General features: G+C 40.7%; 1 protein-coding gene across 1 annotated transcript in view; it reads left to right on the top strand.

The window, feature by feature from the left end:
- The window catches only part of ikzf2 (IKAROS family zinc finger 2), a 157,548-nt gene extending 135,516 nt beyond the window's left edge, over positions 1–22,032 (top strand). Inside the window, 4 exon segments of the mRNA XM_084309494.1 lie at positions 3,712–3,849; positions 5,860–5,967; positions 5,970–5,987; positions 16,545–22,032. Coding sequence (XP_084165620.1) covers positions 3,712–3,849; positions 5,860–5,967; positions 5,970–5,987; positions 16,545–17,389 — 1,109 coding nt within the window. The 3' untranslated portion in view covers positions 17,390–22,032.
- The last annotated feature ends 1,245 nt before the right edge of the window (positions 22,033–23,277 follow it).

Here is a 23,277-nt window from a genome sequence, read left to right as displayed (position 1 = left end):
GTACTGACCTTAACCATGATGAAATTGAAAATGATGAGTTTGGATTGCAATCTTATTCGATAGGGCGAAATCAGTACTAGTAGGCACAATCTATTAGGGCTGTCTAAAATACTTCGACGCTTCGAAGCTTTGTTTGATGGCACAAGCTTCGAATATTAAAAAAATAATCGAAGTTAAAAAAAAAAAAATAATAATTATTATTTTCGTTTTTTGTTTTTTTTTACTTCGATTTGTGTGTGTGTGTATGTGTGTGTGTGTGTGTGTGTGTGTGTGTGTGTGTGTGTGTGTGTGTGTGTGTGTGTGTGTGTGTGTGTGTGTGTGTGTGTGTGTGTGTGTGTGTGCGTGCGTGCGTGCGTGCGTGCGTGCGTGTGTGTGTGTGTGTGTGTGTGTGTGTGTGTGTGTGTGTGTGTGTGTGTGTGTGCATGGGGCCATTGGGTGGGGCCGGGGGACAAATACACTGGAGGAAAGTAACCCAGCTCAGCACTGCCCAAATTATATCATCACTATTGCCTGTTTGAAGGATATCATCCTCAAACACATATACACCTACATGCCTTGTGGAATTCCACACATAAGAAAGAAAGATACTGGGATGAATAAACAAAATAGGAAATAAAATGTAGAAATGCATGCAATACATAAATAAATATGAATCTCCATATATGAAATAGAACATTTAGATAAGGTGCTACTGAGATGTTTTGGTGAGTTCTTTGTTTTTTTGTGGAAGTAGCCCTTCTTAAAAATGCATGAACATTCACTGATAATTGGTCTGTAGTGGAGTCTACAAGGTCTACATTGCCGGACCATGTAGAATCCGGACCTTGTAGACTGACATAATTCTGTGCATAGTTTAGTCTACACAGGCCATATTTCAAATAATCAAAATCTTACCTCATTCATCTTAAACATTCTTGATTTGGGGGATTGGTAGTTCCCATGAAATCTGAAGTTGTTCAAACGACAACAGCGATCTACCTTGAATTAAATGGATGGTTTGGCCCACATAACCCAAAAGAAAAACAATATTTCAGTATATTATAATTTGTCCAAGTTGTAGAAAATAAAAGCCAAGAGGTATTTTTTAAATGTTCAAAAAAATACAGAAACAATATGAAAAATGTACTTCGTTTTTATTCCAACCCCCCCCCCCCCCCCCCCCCCCACCGTCATGTGAGAAAGATCACTCTTGTTTTGTTCCCACATGCAAACTATTACCTCTGTATATGTGAATGTGCGTGCGTGTGTGTGTGTGTGTGTGTGTGTGTGTGTGTGTGTGCGTGCGTGCGAGTGTGTGTGCGTGTGCGTGTGTGTGTGCATTTGGGTCTGACTGAAAAGTTTCTCTCTTCTCACAGTGAGCGGAGCATAGGTTGCCGTGTAGCCTATTCTAATGATAGCTGTCACCATTTTCTCACCACTAACAGTGAACAGCACCTTTTTAAAGACACAATCACGTCACATTTGGTGTGCTGTTTACATTTCAGATACATACAATTGGAAATAATGATTACTAGCTGTATTTAAATTATGAGATTATAGACAATATAATTTCACACCCCTTAATTAGTTAGCCAGTAGTAATAATTGACAGTGGTTATAGACCGAGATGCAGTAGGTCATCTCCACCACCTCCTCCCACTTGCATTCTTCCTACCTGCCCAGATTAATAATAATAATAATAATAATAATAATAATAATAATAATAATAATAATAATAATAATAATAATAATAATAATAATAATAATAATAATAATAATAATAATAATAATAATAATAATAATAATAATAATAATAATAATAATAATAATAATAATAATAATAATAATAATAATAATAATAATAATAATAATAATAATAATAATAATAATAATAATAATAATAATAATAATAATAATAATAATAATAATAATAATAATAATAATAATAATAATAATAGTAATAATAATAATAATAATAATAATAATAATAATAATAATAATAATAATAATAATATATAATAATAATAATAATAATAATAATAATAATAATAATAATAATAATAATAATAATAATAATAAAATAATAATAATAATAATAATAATAATAATAATAATAATAATAATAATACTAATAATAATATTAATAATAATAACTGGACTTTTTGAAGAAGAAGTCTTTAATCATCATGCAGTGACACACACATGCGATGGACGGCACACACAGGAACACACACATGCCATTTTTCTTTGGGTCGCCAATGAAATCGAGTCTTGACCCATCCCGTCGTCCTTCCCCCCAAGGGCAGCCGGGAGCAGATAGGGGCTTCGGCATGGGGCCGCGCCCCGGGGACCAATCCAAGTGCTCCTGGGTTTATCTTATCGGGAGGGGAAACCCTTGCGAGCATGGGGAGAACATGCAAACTCCACACAGAAAGGCCTGGGAGATAGCCCACCTGGGTACCTGGCAATGCGGAAACCTGGTCCCCAAGCGGGAATCCAACCATGGACCTTCTAGCTGTGAGGCGACAGTGTTAACCACTACACCACTGTGCCGATTGGAACGGAAACGGTTTCATGAATCATTCGCACCACCTCTCCATCACCCCGGCTTGACATTGGACTTAGTTTCCTACCACCACACCCTAGGATGCAGCGTCAGGCGCTTCCTTCTTTCTTCACCACTGAGGCAGACCATCATTTACATTTAGTAATTTAGCTGACGCTTTTATCCAAAGCGACTTACAAGTTCTGTACGACAAGCCATCAGGAAGGGCACAACTCTATCAGCTGAGCAACAATGTTCATCAAAGTGTTGAGTGCTACAGTGTAGGTTAGTTTATTAGGACAAGTGCATGACAGTACGGTTAGTTAGGGTTAGATTTTTTTATTATTATTTTTTATTTTTTTTTATATTCAGATAATGGTTGAAGAAGTGCGTCTTTAGTCGACGGCGAAAGATTGGACGTGATTCGGCTGTCCTAACTGGGGTGGGTAGTTCATTCCACCATTGTGGGGCAAGGACTGAGAATAGGCGACTTCTCTTTGATGACCCTCCCGGAGCTTGGATAGGAGTAGGTCTGAGGCGGCCAGAAGATGCAGAGCGTAGGGGTCTGGAGGGTGTGTAGTTAGAGACCATTGACCGGAGGTAGGCGGGAGCGGTTCCCTTTGCCGCACGGTATGCTAGGTCGAGGGCCTTGAAGCGGATTCGTGCAGCAATGGGGAGCCAGTGCAGGTCCCTAAGAATGCTGTAGTGGTTGCATGCTATGGTCGTGGGAGTTATGTGTATGTCTCCAAAGATCAAGGTGTCTGGCGCGCGAGTGTGTGTGTGTGTGCGTGTGTGTGCGTGTGTGTTATAAGCCGCCCACTCCTTCTAGTGTTAGTTTGTGTGGGATCCTTCATACTAGTAGTGGAACAAGATTCAAGAGTTTTATTTGTCACATACATACCAGGGCATCTCAGAGATTTGATCTTGTTTCTTTGTAGTCTCTCTCTCTCTCTCTCTCTCTCTCTCTCTCTCTCTCTCTCTCTCCTCTCTCTCTCTCTCTCTCTCTCTCTCTCTCTCTCTCTCTCTCTCTCTCTCTCTCTCTCTCTCTCTCTCTCTCTCTCTCTCTCTCTCTCTCTCTCTCTCTCTCTCTCTCTCTCTCTCTCTCTCTCTCTCTCTATCTCTCTCTCTCTCTGTCTCTCTGAAATTAATAGTGTGCCCTTTTGGTGTCATCTCACTTGTACCTTTAGTTGGCAAACCGCACAAGTGCAACTACTGCGGCAGGAGCTATAAGCAGCGGACATCACTGGAGGAGCATAAAGAGCGCTGCCATAGCTACCTGCAAAGTGTGGGCATGGACCCAGGCGCCAACAGCATCCCTTACTCAGGTGAGTAGTTCTGCTATGAATGACAGCACCAGGACACTTAACTCTTTCAGTGCCACGCCTGGTTTTCCGTTTTACCGCTTGAATGCCACCATCGGCGCCAATGTTAACGTTAATATCGCCTAATCTATGTTTTAAATTATGGCTATGTGTCTAATCTGCCCATCGCATTATCAAAGACTATTTTCCAGTCAGTGCTGTGAAGGCAGATTGTTTTTTTATCGCGTCGTTTCCGTTTCAGAGCAGTTAGAAAAGCCCCCGTTTTGATATAAAAAACAGCTCATTCTGGAGCATTCTATGAAAATCGTCTTTTAGTGGAATATTCCACAACGTTGATATTCGTCGGCCTTTTTATGAATCGTTTTCAAATAAACGCTAGATGATCAATATTATACGTACACGCAAGCACATTACGGCCGCGCACTGATAATCGCTCCGTTGATTTCCTCACAGACTTTTACAGTGAAACCGAAAGAAGACATTTCACAAAACAGCTTATAACTTCATCAAACTTACTCCGATTATCCTACCACTGATAACATAGAGTCCTTACCTGACATCAGATGGTATCCAACTGGTATATTCCAATTCCTGATCACCATTTGAAAAAATCGATACGTGTATGGATCCAACGCGACACTGTAGATCTCCATGATCCGCGGGGATCTGAGGCTCCAGAATGAACTGTGGTAACCCCGGCTGGATCAGTGAACTGGAAAATGTGGAGTACCGAATTTTTTCCCCCATTCATTTTCATTGAGTCCATTCCAAAATCACTTATGTCATCTGGGAGACGACAGGGGGCGCTTTTTTCCACAGTGATCACCGGCGCAGCTCGGCTATACTCGGGTAGGCTCGGGTGATGCAATAATTTTTCAGATCGCAAAAAAAAAAAAAAAAAATTATTCCGAGAAATCTCGTGAGTGGCACGCAACCACCTATAAAAAAACCCGAGAAATATCGTGAGTGGCACTGAAAGAGTTAAAAGGGGGAACACCATCTCAATTGAACAACACATTAGTGGTGGAGGAAGTACATAACACATTTGCTGAAGTACATTTAATTACCTCCGGTCAATGCTCTCTAACTACACACCCTCAAGACCCCCTCTGCATCTTCTGGCCTTCTCAGACCCACTCCTATCAGAGCTCCAGTCCTTGCCCCACAATGGTGGAACGAACTGCCCACCCGAACTGCCCACCACAGTTAGGACAACCCGAAACCGTCAAACTTTCGCCGTCGACTAAATACGCACTTCAACCATTATCTGAAATAGATTAAAAAAAAATCTAACCCTAACTAACCTTACTGTCATGCACTTGTCCTATGCTAACCTACACTGTAGCACTCAACACTTTGTTGAACATTGTTATTCAGCTGATAGAAGTGTGCCCTTCTGATGACGTGTACAGAGACTTGTAAGTCGCTTTGGATAAAAGCATCAGCTAAATGACTAAATGTAAATGTATTATGTATATTTCTAAAACCGTGTCTAAAAACTCGCTGGGGCTTTGCCCAATGACCTTTAATCAAGGATTCATACAGGCAGCCTGACTACTGGCTGTGTCACACGCCAAACGCTCTGAAACCAAATCGTAGTTTACGTTTAAAAATAATGCTGATTAATCATGCTAAAAATCTCAGACATATCCCAATACTGTAAACTGTCTTGTACAAATGCATTCATTTTTGGGATAGTAGATACAGTAGATAATGTGTGATTTCATTATAATCCAGGAAGTAATAAATACATTTCAGTGAAATTATGAAAATGAAAAAAATATCAAGATGTTTTATACTTCCTGGAATGATTGATTGATTGATTGAATGACATCACACACAAAAATCCAGTGTTTTGACTTCGTACTACTGAAATGATAATTAAATAATGTCCTGCTTAATTAATTGCTCACTGTTCACTGCAGACATTTAAAAAAAAATTACCCATCACCTAGTCATCACTAGTCACTACTGCATTGCAAGAACTTCTGTAATTCAGACCCCCCCCCTCAGGTGAAGTCCACAAAGAGCCGAGACCCCTAGCGGAAGCCATCACCATGGGCAGCTTCGAGCGGCCCGCCGTCATAGAGCGGTTGCAAAACGTTGGCAAGAGGAAGAGCACCACCCCCAGAAGTTTGTGGGTGAGTTACTGCTCCAGGAGTCGCCATAGTAACTTGACTAACCTACGACGGTAGTTCAAAAGGATGGGCTCCATTTATTTTTAAATCAATCAACCTGGAAATATGTAGCTTCTTCCAAATCCATGTTCATTTTAGGGGGCTTTTTGAGAAACATTACACCTTACACCTTGCTCCTTTGCAAATTAGATACTTGCGTATTTTCTTGTTGGAACTGTATATAGCCATTTTGTAATTTAACTTTTATATAGTGTATTATCTGCATACTGCACATTTATTTTATTCTATGCCATTTTTTTTATTTTTTTTTTATATTATATTGGATGCTGCTACGGTGAGGAACCACAACAAGCGTATTTCAAATGTATTTGCTGTAAAAGGTACCAAATGATGTCACAATAAAAGGAATCTGAATCTGAATCTTAAAAGTTGTCTTATATTTGCGGACTAGTGATTGAGAGGTGTTGGGAAAGAAAGTTTATCTTTTGAGTGATATTTAGCTCCTAAGTTAGTATGACATTATGGTATCTATGGAATTCTTGAATTTTTTTATTCTAGTTGATACCATGATTTTCGCAGTAGCTCAAAAACCGAGCCCACTACAGACTCCCAAATAGTTTGCTTTGGTCAGCCATCATGTTACTTTTAGTGGTGCTGTGGGCTGTGGTAGCACCATTAATAGTTAGCTTTATCAGCCACACAAATATAAATAACTTTAATTATGTTGCAATATGAATACATAAAAACAAGATGCTCTCTTGAAAAGTGGGGTGGGGTAATCTCACAGTATATTCAGGCGAATAAGTATCTAGGACTTTGATTGCCTAAGGCTAAATTCATGATATACCATCCGTTGCCATCTCTATTTGTCTATGGAGAAGTTCCCCTTCTTTGCAGGGCTATAACTTTTTAAATTCTATTGCTAGATTGCCATTATTAGGGCCCATTCAAGGTCCTATATGTATTGTTCATTGTGTAGCAACGTTAAACTTTTTCATTCACATATTCATAGTAAAATATGGTCTAAAGTATAAGTATGTATTCATCTCTTTCTGCAGCTTTCTCCAGACGTGATTTATAGCCCCAAATGCATTATATTGATGATGAAATACAGTTTGGTAGGAATCTGTGCGAGATCAAAAATTTCAATTGGACGTACTTCTAGAAGTTTCTACGTATCATCTGATGATGACCGGATGGGCGGGGGATCGTTTATAATTCCGTGGGCAGCGTTATATCATTCATCTAGTGTGGGTGATATGATCATCAGAGCAGTTTATATCGAACACGTTCAAAAATAACGCTGAATCTTACCGTATCTTCCTCGCGCCGTCGGACGATGAGCGTGGAACTGAATATTCCTATTATGGGATGTAGAAATACGCGATCTATTTCCAGGTTGTATAATAGTATATACGTCCAAATCATGTTGTTTATCGAGTTATTGGCAACGGATCGCTATGTATTGTGTCGAGATCGAGTCCCGGGACCTATAGAGAGTGCCCGGAAGTAATATGGACGATCAGCACTTCATCCATATGACTTCCTATTTGGCGCTTCTGCCGATCGGCCACCAGATGGCGCTTGAACCGCTAGAGGGTTGAGAGGAGGCCAGCACTGTGTCTCAGGGCTGCGGAGGAAAAATATGATTTCGATCACAGATTTTTTAATATTGATATTAAAGACGAGTTAAGGGCGTCCTCGGCAACTTTAGCATGGCTAGGAAAGACGCCTAAACACGTTTTCGGCACTTAAAGTGTTAACAGACATATAGACCTGTTCGCTGTTTACAAACATACCGTGTTCGAGCCAATCAGCAATACCAACTGAGTCACGTGACTAAGTTACCCCGGACCTGCACAAACTGCTGCGCCAAAATAAGTACAACAGGGCTCTATGGAGAAACCATGGCACTCCCCTACTAAAAGTAGTTTCAAACGAAAACGGCTGGATGTAATTTAGCCAAATCAGCATGGCTGTGAGTCATTCACCTTTTACGTATCTAGCTTTGGCATGGATTGATTGTTTAGATCACTAGCATGGCTAACAAATGCAATAATCATATTGTAATCTGCCCCGTTGTTCTGACCAGGATTACGTTCCTTTCTGCTTCGGGGTCTGCATGCGCATATTTGTTATGTCGTTGTCGGCGAACAGGTCTATAGTTACTGTACAGCACTTTGGAACAAATAAAGAACTAACACAGATTGAGTTACAAGATAACAAAGCATATGTTAATATTATTAGTTTGTGAGTAACTCTGTTGCCTTAGAGCAGGGGTAGGCAACCCTAGGCACGCGTGCCTGCATAGGCACGCAGGGGCATTTTCATAGGCACAGGGGGCAGCATTAAAAAAATATATATAAAAAATTTAAATAATATATATATATTTTTATTATAGTGAACTATTTTGCACTGTTGTCGCATTTATCTTGTTGAAATCCTCCCACAGGTTCTTTTTACTACCACATATTTAATTGAGACCCTTTATTTGTTTATTATTTCAATTTAGCTGAAAATACATTGCTACATCATTCAGTAACATTTGCAGAGCCTTATAACAAAAACATTATTACGGTCACCATTGTGACCAGTGGGATTAATCAACAAATTGTATTATTTATTTTTCAATTTCATTGAACATTGCACATGTTAAAAGCAATTTTTTTTACTCAAAATGTGACCAAGTCAACTTGTGTTCTTAAAACAATGACAATAAACATAGTTTTATTAGGTTGAAATAATGTGGTTGTCTACTTATTTTTCTGTTAACTTATTATGATTGAAACTGAAAACCTTAATGCACAGTAACTGAACTCAATATTTTTAAGTTCTGGTAACTTATTATTAGTAATTTTTTTACAGTGTAGGATCAATCAAAATGTATTTACACGATATACCTCACATTCACCCTCCATTCACATCCTGGTGTTCTCCTGGTGTTCTCCATTAGGCCTGTAGTTGGAGCTATGACAGCACACGTACAGTACACACACCGATGGTGTGTGATGTGTCCAAAAATGAATGGGCAAATGTGAGTGAAATGGTCGCACTGTATGCAGCTGTTTGTCTGCATTGCATCCCCCCCCCAACTCAGATTTAGGGTTGATACAACCATCATAATAATATTGTTAATAATAACAATAACAATAATGATGTAATAATGTAAAAATGATCATTAAAAATACCTGATTATGAGAAAAAAAAATTACGATGCATAGAATATTGTTGAGGCACACTAGTTACAACTATATTTCAAACAGGCACTCCATGTCAAAAAGGTTGCTGACCCCTGCCTTAGAGTAAAACACGTGTGTCTTTTTGGCCGGACCCGGAGGGGTGTGGCCCTATACAGGCCAATGTCACTTACTGACTGACTGACTCCTCATTGATGAAACATGCAAGTGTTGTAGCCAGTGTTGTAGTCGAGTCACTAAATCTCGAGTCCGAGTCGAGTCTCCATTGTTTGAGTCCGAGTCCAAGTCTGAGTCACCAAAGAAGAGCCTGAGTCGAGTCCGAGTCGAGTCCCCATTACCCTAGTCCGAGTCCGAGTCTGAGTCCAAGTCATCAAGGTTGAGTCCACTCCACTCTGGCAGTCAAAGAGCTGACATACACATAAAAAAAGGTCTACATTAAGCATAAATGACACAGTGGTCACCATTTCAAAGGGAGTTAATTTACTTTGTGACACAATAGCCAAATAAATGCACTAGCCATCAATATCTTATGCCAAATGATTAGGGCATATTACAAAAGAATATATAAAATAAATAACTGTATTTATCAATTAACAAGTCTGAGTCCTTGTCTGCACCTTCAGAGTCCGAATGCAGTCAATGCTCGAGTCCAAGTCCGAGTCCGGGTCATAAGTGCTCAAGTCCAAGTCGAGGCACGAGTCCTGAAAATCAGTCAAGTACTACAACACTGGTTGTAGCCTATACTGAGCTGCACAAACTCCTTTTCTAACTTGACATAAACATTCTAAATGGGCCCCTTTGTATTTCCTGTAGCAATTTATGTTAATACAATAGCTGACGTGACATAAACAGAGGCCAAATATGTTCCCCAACAACAGAATTATTCTGAAAAGGTCTATAATAGCGGATCTGATGAATAAAATGCCAACTTCAGTTGTGTCTAAATGCAGCGATATGCACGTTAACTCATCACAGAGGTATAGTCGATTTCTGATATAGCACATACATTCACTCCACAGTATCGGACTATTGTTGTCAAAAGCATAGATTCTCCCTATGCATTCTGAATATTTGACACAGTTTCAATACTCGTGATAAAAATACCAATTGCACTTTTTCGCCTGCACTTTCTTCACTTTTATAGCGACACACGCGCAGGCGCGAGAGCTGCAAACAACGACAGTTTGACAGTGCCTTCAGCACTCTCTCTCTCTCTCTCTCTCTCTCTCTCTCTCTCTCTCTCTCTCTCTCTCTCTCTCTCTCTCTCTCTCTCTCTCTCTCTCTCTCTCTCTCTCTCTCTCTCTCTCTCTCTCTCTCTCTCTCTCTCTCTCTCTCTCTCTCTCTCTCTCTCTCTCTCTCTCTCTCTCTCTCTCTCTCTCTCTCTCTCTCTCTCTCTCTCTATCGCTCTATCAGAAACACCAGCAACATGTTGGGCAAAATTAACAGTGTACAGCAATGTTCCCTCTAACGTGCGCTCGCACATGGCAAAACGCTCCCGCGCACATCTGAAATCTGTCGCGCACAGAAACGTTTGTGTAAAATATGCATGTAGCTGAATAGACTGGCGCGTTGCACCGAATACTACGGTACCCTGTTGTGTGTGACGTTACCCAGAGAAGCCCGCTTTCAGTGCTTTGTGGGCGTCAGTACTGCGCTCACACACACAACAGAGGAGGAAGCGGACAGATCCGACCAGCATTGATTCTGCTCACAATGCCAAAGTGAAAATGTACATTACAGATGAACTGCAGAGAAAATTCCCAATTTACAGTCGCAGTCGAGACTAATTGGAATCGGAGTGCAACGCGTGCAAAGCTTGACCATATGTTTCTGTGTCTAATAAAGGTGCTGGCAATCTCAAAGCTCACATGGACACAGAAAAACATTACAAATAAAGCTGTGCGAGGCGAGAGTTTGATGGCAAAGTTGACAGAATTGATTGAAGTATGCAGCTATACAGAGAGAGAAAGAAAATAATTTGAAACTATTTTGATGCCTCAAAATGATGTTTTGGTACCTCTTAACCTGCAGGGGCCCACGTGTCATTTGGCAATCTCAAAAATTATTGTCGAGGGTTGTAGCCAATGAGTGTGGCTTTCCAATGATACCCCATCTGGGGATGTATGATCTAGGATCTAGGTGAAAAACTAACAAGCAAAAAACAGGAAGAGAAAAACAGCAGAATGAATTGAAGTCTATGAGAAAACTGAGTTTTTCTTTTGTACACAGTTTACCAAAATCACTCCTAATCACTAATTTCTGAATGGATCTTTATGAAATTTGGACATCTACTACATAAGGCTTCAGGCTATGGGTCCGTATGGATTTGTAAGCCATACCACCTTCTGGGGAAATACTACCTCTGGACTACTAACTACTACAGAAAAACTTGAAAAAAAAGTTTTTCTACAACTCAAGTTCAGACCTATGTTACTCTATTGCATTAGCACTAAAAGTGAATTTTCTTTCTGGAATCAGCAACTTCAGAATGTCATCTTTCAAAAGAGACCAGGCATGTGCTATAAGTATAAAGTATGTAGTTTTGGTTTGCAAAAAAAGTATGCAGTCCTCAAAAACTAAAACTAAAATGGCCAGGCAGACTCATTGCAGGTTAAGCGGTTGATGCTTATGATACAATCATTCTAAGGATTATGTGTGTAATAAATTAGTTTTGTAAACTAATTGCAAGTTATGCAAATGTGAACAAATCCGAAACTGCATAGTGCACTTTTAAATTAGTATCTTTGTGAGTTTACTGTTTTATAATTTACATTACATTGAAAAGATAGAAAGATATATTTTTTAAAGCTGGATTTTCTAATACAGAAGAGGTATTATTTAGAACATTACTTTTCTTATTTTCTTTTCTTATTTTCTTGTTATTTATTTTGTCCAGTAAGACTTGAAAATATATATTATTTTGTCATAGGTTGATTTAGTTATTTTCTTGAGATTTGTCAGATAGATTACTTTAGGCATAATACAGCATGTTGAGTAACTTTGGTTAGTTGATAAACCGCCGCTTATCAACTAACCGGCAGGTGACGTATGTTGCTCAGTAGTTGCTGATGTCTGCTCAGGAGGTTTGAGTGTTTGCTCAGACCGAAAATCTTTTTTGAGGGAACATTGGTGTACAGCAGTGGGCAGCAACCTCAGGCACGAGTGCCACCATTGGCACGCGGTATCTAAACCAATGGCACACTAGCAAGTGTGGAAGAGAGGAACCATTTTGGAAATGTTGAAGTGTCCTCTCATCCTTTCACAGCCACTGGCAGTTGCACAGTCTGTTATTTATGGTAGGTTGACCGACATCAGGGATATTTCAGGGTCAGAGCCAATCAGAAGGGTCAGTCTGTTGTTTGCCGAACATTGAGTGTTAAACGCCATTTTGACACCAAACATGAGAAAACTTTAAAAGATGATGCAGACAAGGCTGAATGTGTCCAGGTACAGCAAGCAAGCATCTCATAAAGACGGCAGCATTATTGTATAGCATTCTTATATAATGAGGAAAATTGTTAATAAAACTATTCCTATGTACGTTGCTTATATGGATGAAATAGAATTACAGATCTGTTGGAGATTTACATTTTGATGTGGTGTCATAATTGAACTTAATGTCAACCTTAATGTTGATATGGCACACTGATTAACGAGAACATTTAAAAATAGCACTTCATATCAAAAAGGTTGCTGACCCCTGGTGTACAGTATATTGTGCCTGCCGAATCAAGTGAGACAGAGGGGAAATTATACAAAATAATTTATCTGGACAACAAATGCAATCAGTACAAATGTGTTGAAGAACCACTTGTCCAACCTGTTTCCAACAGTGAAGGTTGAACTTAAATGTAAAAGGACCAGTATTGAGCCATCACCACCATTTGTTGTAAGTAATTAATTAGCTGAGAGGACGCCACAAGACCTTTCCATGAATTTCCAGGTCCAGACTCATGACCTGCGCATGCATCCTGCAAAACGTCCAAAGCGTCCATGACAAAATTAGTGAGTGAGTGAGTGATGGGCGACAGTGGCTCAACAGGTAGAACAGTCGTCTGGTAATCGGATGGTTCCCGGTTCGATTCCCGGGCAGCGTGTCGAAGTGTCCTTGAGCAAGACACTTAACCCCTAATTGCTCCCGATGAGCAGGTTGGCCCCTTGCATGGTTTGGGATAAAAGCGCTATATAAAATTGCACCATTTACCGAGTGAGTGACCACATGTTGCCATCCTGTTCACGATGGGGAAAAGATAATTTAGGCCTAATAGTTCTTAAAGGTACAATCTGGAAAATATGTCAAACATTTGAACAAAATGCAATACCCAGCGGGGCTCTCTTCCTTAGAGGTTGCTGTTTGGCGGCATTACAGATGATACCTTTAAGGAGAAAATATTCCAGCCCACGTCTCTTTAATTAAACCACTGGTGCAAATTTAATTAGCATTGTCTATGAAAAGTGTAAAGGCTCCAATAACCTCTCTCCTAAAGCTAGAACTCAGAGAACCCACCAACCCTCCTTTATATTTGAAAGGCTCATTAGAGACATGGATAGACAATTGCTATTCAATTGTAAATGGACTGCATTTTTAATTGCTTCAAATGGACTGCTAATTGTTTAACCGCTGATAATCTAGAGTCTGTCTGTCTGTCTGTCTGTGTCAAATCACAAGTTTCATCAGATGTTTTTGTTAATAAACCATGAACAAAAGCGTGGCTCGCAACTCACTTTCAATGATCCAAAGGTGTTTTATTGGTGTCCAATAGCAGATGTACAGTTTCTTCGTCAAATGTATATACTCTCTTTTTTAGACTCTTCTTGTATCAAAAACAGTACTGTATTTGTAAATCTGGTATGTCATAAATGTATAGATGTAGCTGTAGGCCTACTGTCTATCTGTATGTCATTTATGGCATATATTATGATGAATTGAAAATGGGGGACCCTGATGTAAACAAGACGAAAGTCTTTCTCTGGTCTGCATCCCCTTAACAATTGTGTGTATTGAGCTGTACTGTATTGTACCCATTCTGAAATCTGTTAATACAAATTTCAATCAATCAATCAATAGTACAAAGTTTCGACCATTCCAATAAAACACCCTTGGAACATTGAAAGTGAGTTGCGAGCCCCACTTTGTTCATGTACTACTGTTTTTACAGTTTGGCTCAGCACCAAGGAACAGAGGATGTGCGTTCTTTTTTTGTTTGTTTGTTAATACACCATTCATTTAGTTGGGTATATATACACAGAGTGTGTACTGTATATAACCTGTAATAACCTGTGATAACCTGGTACTGTAAGTATGTTATTACAGCATGTTATCTACTCCCCTTTGAACCTGTGTTCATACTTGTTCTGCAGGGTTGATTTCTTTCAGCAGTTTAGCCGATCTCTCTGTAAGCGCATGTCTGGGTAGAAACAGGAGAAGCTGATACTGTGAGCAACTCACAGCTCACAATTCACAGCTTTGAAATAAAATAAACAAACACACCTTATATTGTTGTACATCTCATCTCCATATTGTGTGTGTGTGTGTGTGTGTGTGTGTGTGTGTGTGCGCGCGTTTGTGTGTGTGTCTGTGAGAGAGTGTTTGTGTGTGTGTGTGTGTGTGTGTGTGTGTGTGTGTGTGTGTGTGTGTGTGTGTGTGTGTGTGTGTGTGTGTGTGTGTGTGTGTGTGTGTGAGAGAGTGTTTGTGTGTGTGTGTGTGTGTGTGTGTGTGTGTGTGTGAGAGTGTTTGTGTGTGTGTGTGTGTGTGTGTGTGTGTGAGTGTCTGTGTGTGTGTGTGTGTGTGTGTGTGTGTGTGTGTGTGTGTGTGTGTGTGTGTGTGTGTGTGTGTGTGTGTGTGTGTGTGTGTGTGTGTGTGTGTGTGTGTGTGTGTGTGTGTGTGTGTGTGTGTGTGTGTGTGTGTGTGTGTGTGTGTGCGTGTGTATGTGTGTGTGTGTGAGAGTGTTTGTGTGTGTCTCTGTGAAGGCCACCATTGACATCTGTGGAACGTGGCATGAACTGCCACTTACCAATGCCCGTGGCCATCTCATGTCGGCACAACAACAACGCCAACGTCAACACTGGACTGAGCTTAAACTGCAAGGGAAGCTTGCTTGTCTCCCTGCCGCTGACCACTCTGTCTCGCATGCAGTTTTAAAAAATGTAGCTATTGATGAGAGCATCATCATTTTTACTTTAAAAGCTAGGCTACAGGTTTTACCATCAATGCTCAACCTTTCCATCTGGTTCCCTGGCAGTCATAGCCCACACTGCATTTATCAACATGTCTGTATGTGCTTAAGGTAGACATTTGATCATACACTGTGCCATAGTTTACATAAAACACAAAACACAAATGCAATCCATTTCCAAGGATTGTTTAAAATATAATTTAAGGGGACATTAGTATAGTGTAGTATATAAAAAAAAGCTCTTGCTACAAATGTTCTTTACTTAGTGTACACGTGTACTTTACTTATAATATGATTAATGAGGCCCAATAAACGCTCCCAGTACAGTACTTTTGATTTGTTCTGCTTTCAAATCCACTCGAATTTAAAAATTACCTTTTTTCTTTGACCATTTTCCAAGTTGTGTACTTCTTCCACCACTGTGTGTGTGTGTGTGTGTGTGTGTGCGGGCACGTGTGTGCGTGTGTGTGTGTGCGTGCGCATGTGCACACTCACACAACTAATATCTTATTCGTTTGAATAATTTCCTACGATAAAATGTAAATTTTAGTTTTTATTTATTTTGTAGTGTGCCGCACTTTGTATACTTTTATTTTGACTTTGACTTAATAGCCCCTCTCACAAGCACATCCAAGAGACATCTCTGTGGAAATGCTGTGTCTTATTAGCTGTTTACTCACCGGACGATTAGACAGAGAGGAAGAGACTGATCGAGTGAGTACAGCGAGCGGATGAGAGAGAGGCGAGGAAATGTTTTTCTCTCTGTGGTGAGGCACACCTGTAGCTTTGTCATTGCTCTTTATCGAGAAAAAACAACTCACCGCATCCCTGCTTTGGAGGGGTTAAACAGAGCACTCGGATGGATGGGGCTTTCCACCCCATTAGACACAGCAGACGAAATACTAAAATGTGACAAAACAAACACCCGGACTGTTAACGACACCGCGACTTCCATCCAGAGAGGTGGAGTTATGTTGCGAAGGCTCTGACATTTTTACGCCAGTCCGTATTAATTCTGTGTCTTGCTTGCATCTAAAAGGCAGTGGTTCCTGACAAATTGTTAATGTATCTATTCTCAATGTGCAGTTTGGATGTTTCATGATTCCAAAAAGGTTGCACCAGAATGTTTGATTTCACTGTCAGGTTGCCAGTGATATGTGATGATGGTGTTACTTCTCTGTGTGCAGGTGAGAAGATGGTACGCTACAGCTACCCTGAGATGGGCTACGAGATGGGCCTGAAGTATGAGAAGGAGGCCGAGCTGATGCAGGCCCACATGATGGACCAGGCCATTAACAACGCCATCAGCTACCTGGGGTCGGACACCCTCCGGCCCCTGGTCCACCACCCCGGCCCGCCTCTCTCTATGGCTGAAGTGGTGCCCATGGTAAACCCCCTCTTCCACCACGTCTTCCCCCTGGGCCACCGCATGGAGCGGCCAGTGAGCCGCAATGCCCCCGTGCCTCCGCTCCCATCTCAGCTGCATCTGCCCCCGCCGCGCCCCGAGTTCCCCGGCCACCCCATCTCCAACGGGCCCGCGGCCCTGGTTAGGCACAGTAAGCCACATCCCCAGGCCGGCCAAGAAGAGTCTCCCACCAACAGCGGGCTGGACTCGGCCGACTCAGCCGGAAGCAGCCCCCAGGAGAGGCTGGCCTACCACGGCCACAACAACCCCCCTCCCCGCCCCAGGTCCCAGGCCAGTCCGGCAGTGGTCTACCCGGGTGAACGGGGGTTCGAGGCCATGCTGGGGCCCGGGGGTGGGTTGGGAACGGCGGCAGAGCTGATCCGGGGTGTCGCGGAGAGGTCGGTGAGCCGGGACGGGGTGCGTGTGTTCGGGCGGGAGGGCAGGGAGGTGAGGGTGTTCCAGTGCGAGCACTGTCGGGTCCTTTTCCTAGACCACGTTATGTACACTATCCACATGGGTTGCCATGGTTACAGAGACCCGCTGGAGTGCAACATTTGTGGCCACCGCAGCAAAGACCGCTACGAGTTCTCCTCTCACATTGTCCGTGGCGAGCACACAGTCCAGTGAGAGAGGAACGGAAGAGACAGAAGATAAACAAAGAGAGGAAAGGAGCCATACTCTCAAATCCGTCCTGATCTCCCAAACCTCAAGGAGAGCGAGGTTGAATGTCAAACACAAAAAGGACAACTGTAGCACAATCGATGACTTCTTCTTAAGCTACTTGTTATGATTCTGAACAAATATATGAAGGTACAGTATGGGCCAAAGACACATTTTCTACGTTTTGAAGGAGGAAGAAAAGTATACGTTGAAATATATTTTTCTCACAATGGTCTCATTGTGTCATTATAACTGAGCAGCTATTAGGCTACTGTGAGAAGTTCTTAATTCTGGTCATCTATGAAACTGTCTCTTCTCTATCACCGCACTTGTCCCTTGACTACAATGCTGAGAGCTTTTGAAGGACTACCACGTCTTAAGTGGTGTTATATTCGATTGAAGGGCATAATAGTCATCAAAATACTATTCACCACTGATGGTGAACAATTTGCTGACTACTCAATTCAGCTGTCAAATCATTGTCTTAAGTAGGCTTGCTGCATACAATCAAATGGAATATGTTCTATTTAGACTAGATCTATATATACCACTTAAAAGCACACTACTGTGGAGTATGTATTAATGCCTTCAAGCATTCTCTGATTAGCCTACATTTAACCTAGCATGCTTTTAGTAATCAGTCAATTTTCTCCTTTCCAATCTTATGAGGCAGTTTTGACAATGTACGTTTGATGTCTCATGTATTGAACTATTTAGCTAGAAAATTATTCATAATAACACAGTCCACCTACAGTACCTGGAACTGGGCAATGGCTATTGAGGTAATTTTGTCCTGGTCACAGTTGCGTCTCTGCCTTTAACACTTTCACAAATGCAGATTTCAGTCTGTAATTTATATGGATTTAATGATCAAATAAAATACCACTGAGACCTTATAATTTGGGCACCATTAGTTTTGACAAATGTTAAGCCATTGGTATCATCACAGTTTGTTTAGTGGAAGTTGAGTTACCTTGGCTTCAGGATTAGGGTCAGTTCACTAATCAGTCACAAAATGGAATATCTTCAAAATGTAAAAAATGTAAATGCCATGAGACATTCTTATCAAAATCAGAAGCACTTTTTTGTTCACCAAATGCAATGAATGTACAGAAATGTGTTGTTGGTGACAACGGTGCAAAGATATATCAACAACTTCACAAAGTTTCACAGTACAACAGAAATATACAGTAGTACAACGGCAATGCCATACAGTGCACAGGGACAAACGATAGGTTCAAACATCAAACTAATAATCTCACTCGTCAAACAATATACAATATATTTGTAGGCCTGCATTTAGTACTGTGTGCATCAAGCAATAGACAGTAGACTATACATATCGCTTTCAGTAAGCTACTGTGTATTTCAGTATTAGCAGCTTGGCATACAGTATAGTCCAGTTGTCCATTTTACCAGTGTAGTTAAGCTGCTACTTATACCCAGACTATAAAGAAATGATTGAAAATGTATTATCTGTCATTAATAACATAAATTGCAGTTTCAAATTACATTTTGAATGGAGTGAAGTGAAAGTGAATTGACCCCGACACTGCTACGATATGAAGTGTCAAAATGCACAGGATCATGGAAAGTGTTTTGTGTGTATGTGGCCAGCATTTTCTTTTTTTACCAGTTGGTTTCCTACTGTTTTATTAATAGACAGGAGGCCTTTGATATACATAGACTGCACACAGCCTAGCTCATAAACCCAACTCACTATCTCTCTCTCTCTCTCTCTCTCTCTCTCTCTCTCTCTCTCTCTCTCTCTCTCTCTCTCTCTCTCTCTCTCTCTCTCTCTCTCCCTCTCTCTCTCTCTTTGAGAAGCTTGTTGTACTGCCATAAAGTCAACACTCAGTTTCCTCTCTAGGTGTGTCTAGTAGCCCCGGAGAGAGGGTCCAGGTGCATGCTAGCCTAGCTTAGCACAAGGACTGGAAGCAGTAAGGAGCAGCTAGCTACAGTATAGCACAGTCAAACGTGAAGAAATACAACTTCCAACAACTCTCAAAACTGACACTGGGGAGGGTGGCAAATAAGTGTATTTCCCAAAATGTTGGAGTGTTCCTTTAAAGTATAACCTTTTAGAAGGAGGCACACACAGACCTGTCAGTACGCCTGTACGTCACAGCCTGCTAAACACCTATGCCGAAGAGAAAGACAAAATCGATATAAGGTTGAATTGGGTTTATACAGAGTATCACAAATAACAACAAATTAAGCTTGTCTGAACATTTATGAGTTATGCAGTAGTCATCAGAAAAGTAAACAGACTATACATTTATGGCTGCGTTCATCATGGTTTCCATGGACACAGTGAATAAATGGTGTGAATTATTTAACTTTTTTCTTTATCATTTGTTTTACTCATTTTCAGAGACAAAAAATAATAATATAGCACGGGTTTGTTTACTTTGTCTTCGGGCAGAGATGTTTGACAGTGGAATGTCATCCAACTCTCTGCGTAGGAGTCAGAATCCTCTCTTTCTCACTTTTTCTGCATCGCTATAGGAACAGACCATTCTAATATCAGATACAGCTTGTTTCCCAACATAAAAGGATGCAAACATGCATGTTATGCCTCTGAGTACTAACAGCTAACAACAGGTCTGCATCCTGGCTAGAACTTCGAAGCCCAAGGCAGGCTAGGAAGGACGGTGGCGAGAGCTCAACGGAACACAAATCTCAATCCTATAATTTCTTGGTCCGAGCATTGCTTTCCGGGCAGAAAATAGAGCGGGGTTTGAGACGAGGTCAATTGCTTAACTGTCTTTCAGTTGATACTATTGGGGAGAAAAGTGCACATTTTGTTCTAACTTCCCACACACTGCAGAACCTCGTATGTAGCTTAGAACATCGATGGATAAATGTATTCTATTCTGCATCATTTTAATGAAGGCATGCAGCTGTACAATAGTATATGTTATACTAGTGCATGAGCCGTTTGAAGCACTTATGAACAGATTTCTAAACACGTCATGTCTCTACAGTGCAGAGACCGACACATCATGGCATTATGAGCTATCTGTTAATAGCCTCACTTATTCGGCATAATAATTAATAATTCATTCTCAGTGATGATTTACATTACCTGGATGCTCATAACGTATTTATTGTTAAATGAATGCATTATACTGTAGTGTAGTAGTGTAGTGTAGTAGGGTAAACATAGGCATAGCGTCTAACCAGGTGTTTCTCTAGCGCCACCCATCATCATCATTTCCACTGAAATACATAGGAAGGTGAGGTCACCATCCTCTCTCAACAGCATTGTCATAATTTTGTTATGACACTGTTATTTCTCCAGCGTAATACATTCATACATGAGTAATGAATGCATTATCAACATCCAATTAGTGCAAATCATTACTGAACATTATCATAATATGTTATGGGTGTCTTAAGTGATCCTGAGTGTTTCCCCTAGCTGGATAGGCCTGGCAGCTGTTTGGTTTATATGAATGTTTCCCCTGGCTAGGCGTGGCAGCTGTTTGGTTTATATGATGTCTATACAGTATGTGAGCACAGTGACAGCTTCTTCTGTTTACATGGTGCTATGTTGATTGGCACAACACCTCACGCAAATGCTTACTGTCACTGTAAAGTATTGGCACTGTAAATTGTTTACAACTCTATGATACTCTTGCTTTACATTCCTTCAATTTGCTTTCCCTGTAAATACTTGTACTTATTATTATTATTATTGGCCTATCTGGAAGCCTTATCCGCTCCAACCAAATGTGTCCTTTTTAAAATCCCACTTCACCCCCCCCCCCCCCCAGGATTCTGTAATCCCCTCCAGATTTTCTTCTGCAGCTCATATTATATTTAAAGATGGTGGCTTTCTGGGGTGCATCAAGTGTTTTTGTTTTCATGCAGGAGCTGTCTTATAGTATAAGTGTCCTACTGTCCTGTATAATAACTGTATCTAATGCAGCCGTGTGAACAAAAACATACACAAAGACACAAATAGTTCAGTCCTCACAGGGGAATGAGGTGTTTACTTGAAGTAACAATCATAACTAATGCTCTGGATCTGGGGTATGTTTTTATTATAATTGTTTTATTTAATTTTTTTTTACAATTTCTGTGAAAATAGAAAATAGTGTGCTGGATGTCTATTTTTCTGCTCAAATGTAAATATGAATAGTTTTGTGAAAATTATGTGATCTTATACAAAAAATATTAAGTCTAAGAGAAGTGCTAACCAACAAAGTTGTAAAAGGGTGGGTCCAAGTATATTGTATTTTTATATAACATGAATGTTGTATATTTTGGCACTGAATTTTGACATTGGTCGTCAATTTGTGCTGATGCATCACCAGGGATACAGATGATAATCTCATTGTGGGAGGGCTCTCAGGTATTTGCGTTGACTATGTATTTTTAAGTCTTGAGACATGAAATGTATTTATCAACAAAATGACAAAGTAATTGAATTACTTTGGTAATTTATAATTGCTTTTAAATGGGTTAATCTTTGAATATGGTGATGGATGAAAGATAGAGGCTATTCGATCCCGATGACCGGATTAAGATACTGTGCTGTGAAGAATTATGATGTATGTTTAAAGGCATGGGCTTTTTCTCTATTAAAGCATTGGTTTCACTGCTTTGGCTGTCAAGTTTGATGTTTCAAAAGAACTCTGCTTGTGGAATAAAATGTGAAAGAGTCGGGACTAAGGGAAGGACATCTTCTAGTCACTAAGTCCAGAGTTAGGCCTGTGGTCCACAGCATGGGAAACTGTTGGAGAAGCTGAGAAGCCTTGCTAACAGTGAACATGAAGTTATTTTTGTTGATGAAGCAAGTTTTGTGCCATAATGCCTTCAGCAAAACTCCTATGGATCCAGCCCGGACACACATAATATCAATAGAAAATAGAGGATATTGATTGACTTGTGGCATTCACGTTAATTGTATTTTAGTCTCATGGGTCTCAACATGTTTCTGCACTGCAGTAATCCTGCCAAGGTGTGGACATTTAATTTATGATGATGTCAGTGTTCATAGCAGCTGCTTTAATAGCAATGTATTATAATCTGAATCTGAGAGAAATAAATATACTATCTCTATTGAAAAACTAAATTAATCTAGGACTAGTCTGTGAAAGAAGGCCAAGAGAGGTTACAGTATTTTCACGTCACATAAAACCATCTCATGTACACCTACTGTACTCTGAGTACACACACACACACACACACACACACACACACACACACACACACACACACACACACACACACACACACACACACACACACACACACACACACACACACACACACGCACACACACGTAAACACTCACACATTAAATCAAAGCTCAATGAGGGTGCTACCTACACAGAGCTACAGTTCCCAAACTGTATCTATTCATCTGCAGGCATCAAACCTATTGTTTACATGTTTCTAATTTTTTTTTTTTTTTATCCACTTTTTTTCCCCATTTTCTATTTTTCTCCCATCCCAATTTCGTATTTCCAATTCTTCCCTACTATCCCCTGTCTTGAACGTTGCTAGACTATGCCTCCCACTGGTCGGCTGTAGTGAGGATAGAAGCCTTGCATCAAGTGTCCCCTCCGGAACACGAGGAGGCAGCCTGTTGCATCTTCTCACCGCAGCAGCTCGAACTCTCAGTGGCGCGGAGTAACGCGTGGGAGGCTCACGCTGCCCCCGATACTTCCTGTTTACGCGGCACCGGCGTCACCCAACCGACCTGTAGGAGTCGCTGTCCACAACGTCCAATCCCCACCCACCGGCTTTCCCACCCTCTAACACTGCCAATTGTGTTAGTATGACGGCCAGCCAAGCCGGTAGCAACGCAGAGAGCTGGGCTCGACACCAGCATCTCCTGCGTT

The sequence above is a fragment of the Notolepis coatsorum genome, assembly GCF_963971535.1.
Source record: "Notolepis coatsorum genome assembly, chromosome: 3".
Classification (NCBI taxonomy): Eukaryota; Metazoa; Chordata; class Actinopteri; order Aulopiformes; family Paralepididae; genus Notolepis; species Notolepis coatsorum.
Note: the sequence above shows the minus strand (reverse complement) of the source record. Positions and strands in the feature narration are given on the sequence as shown.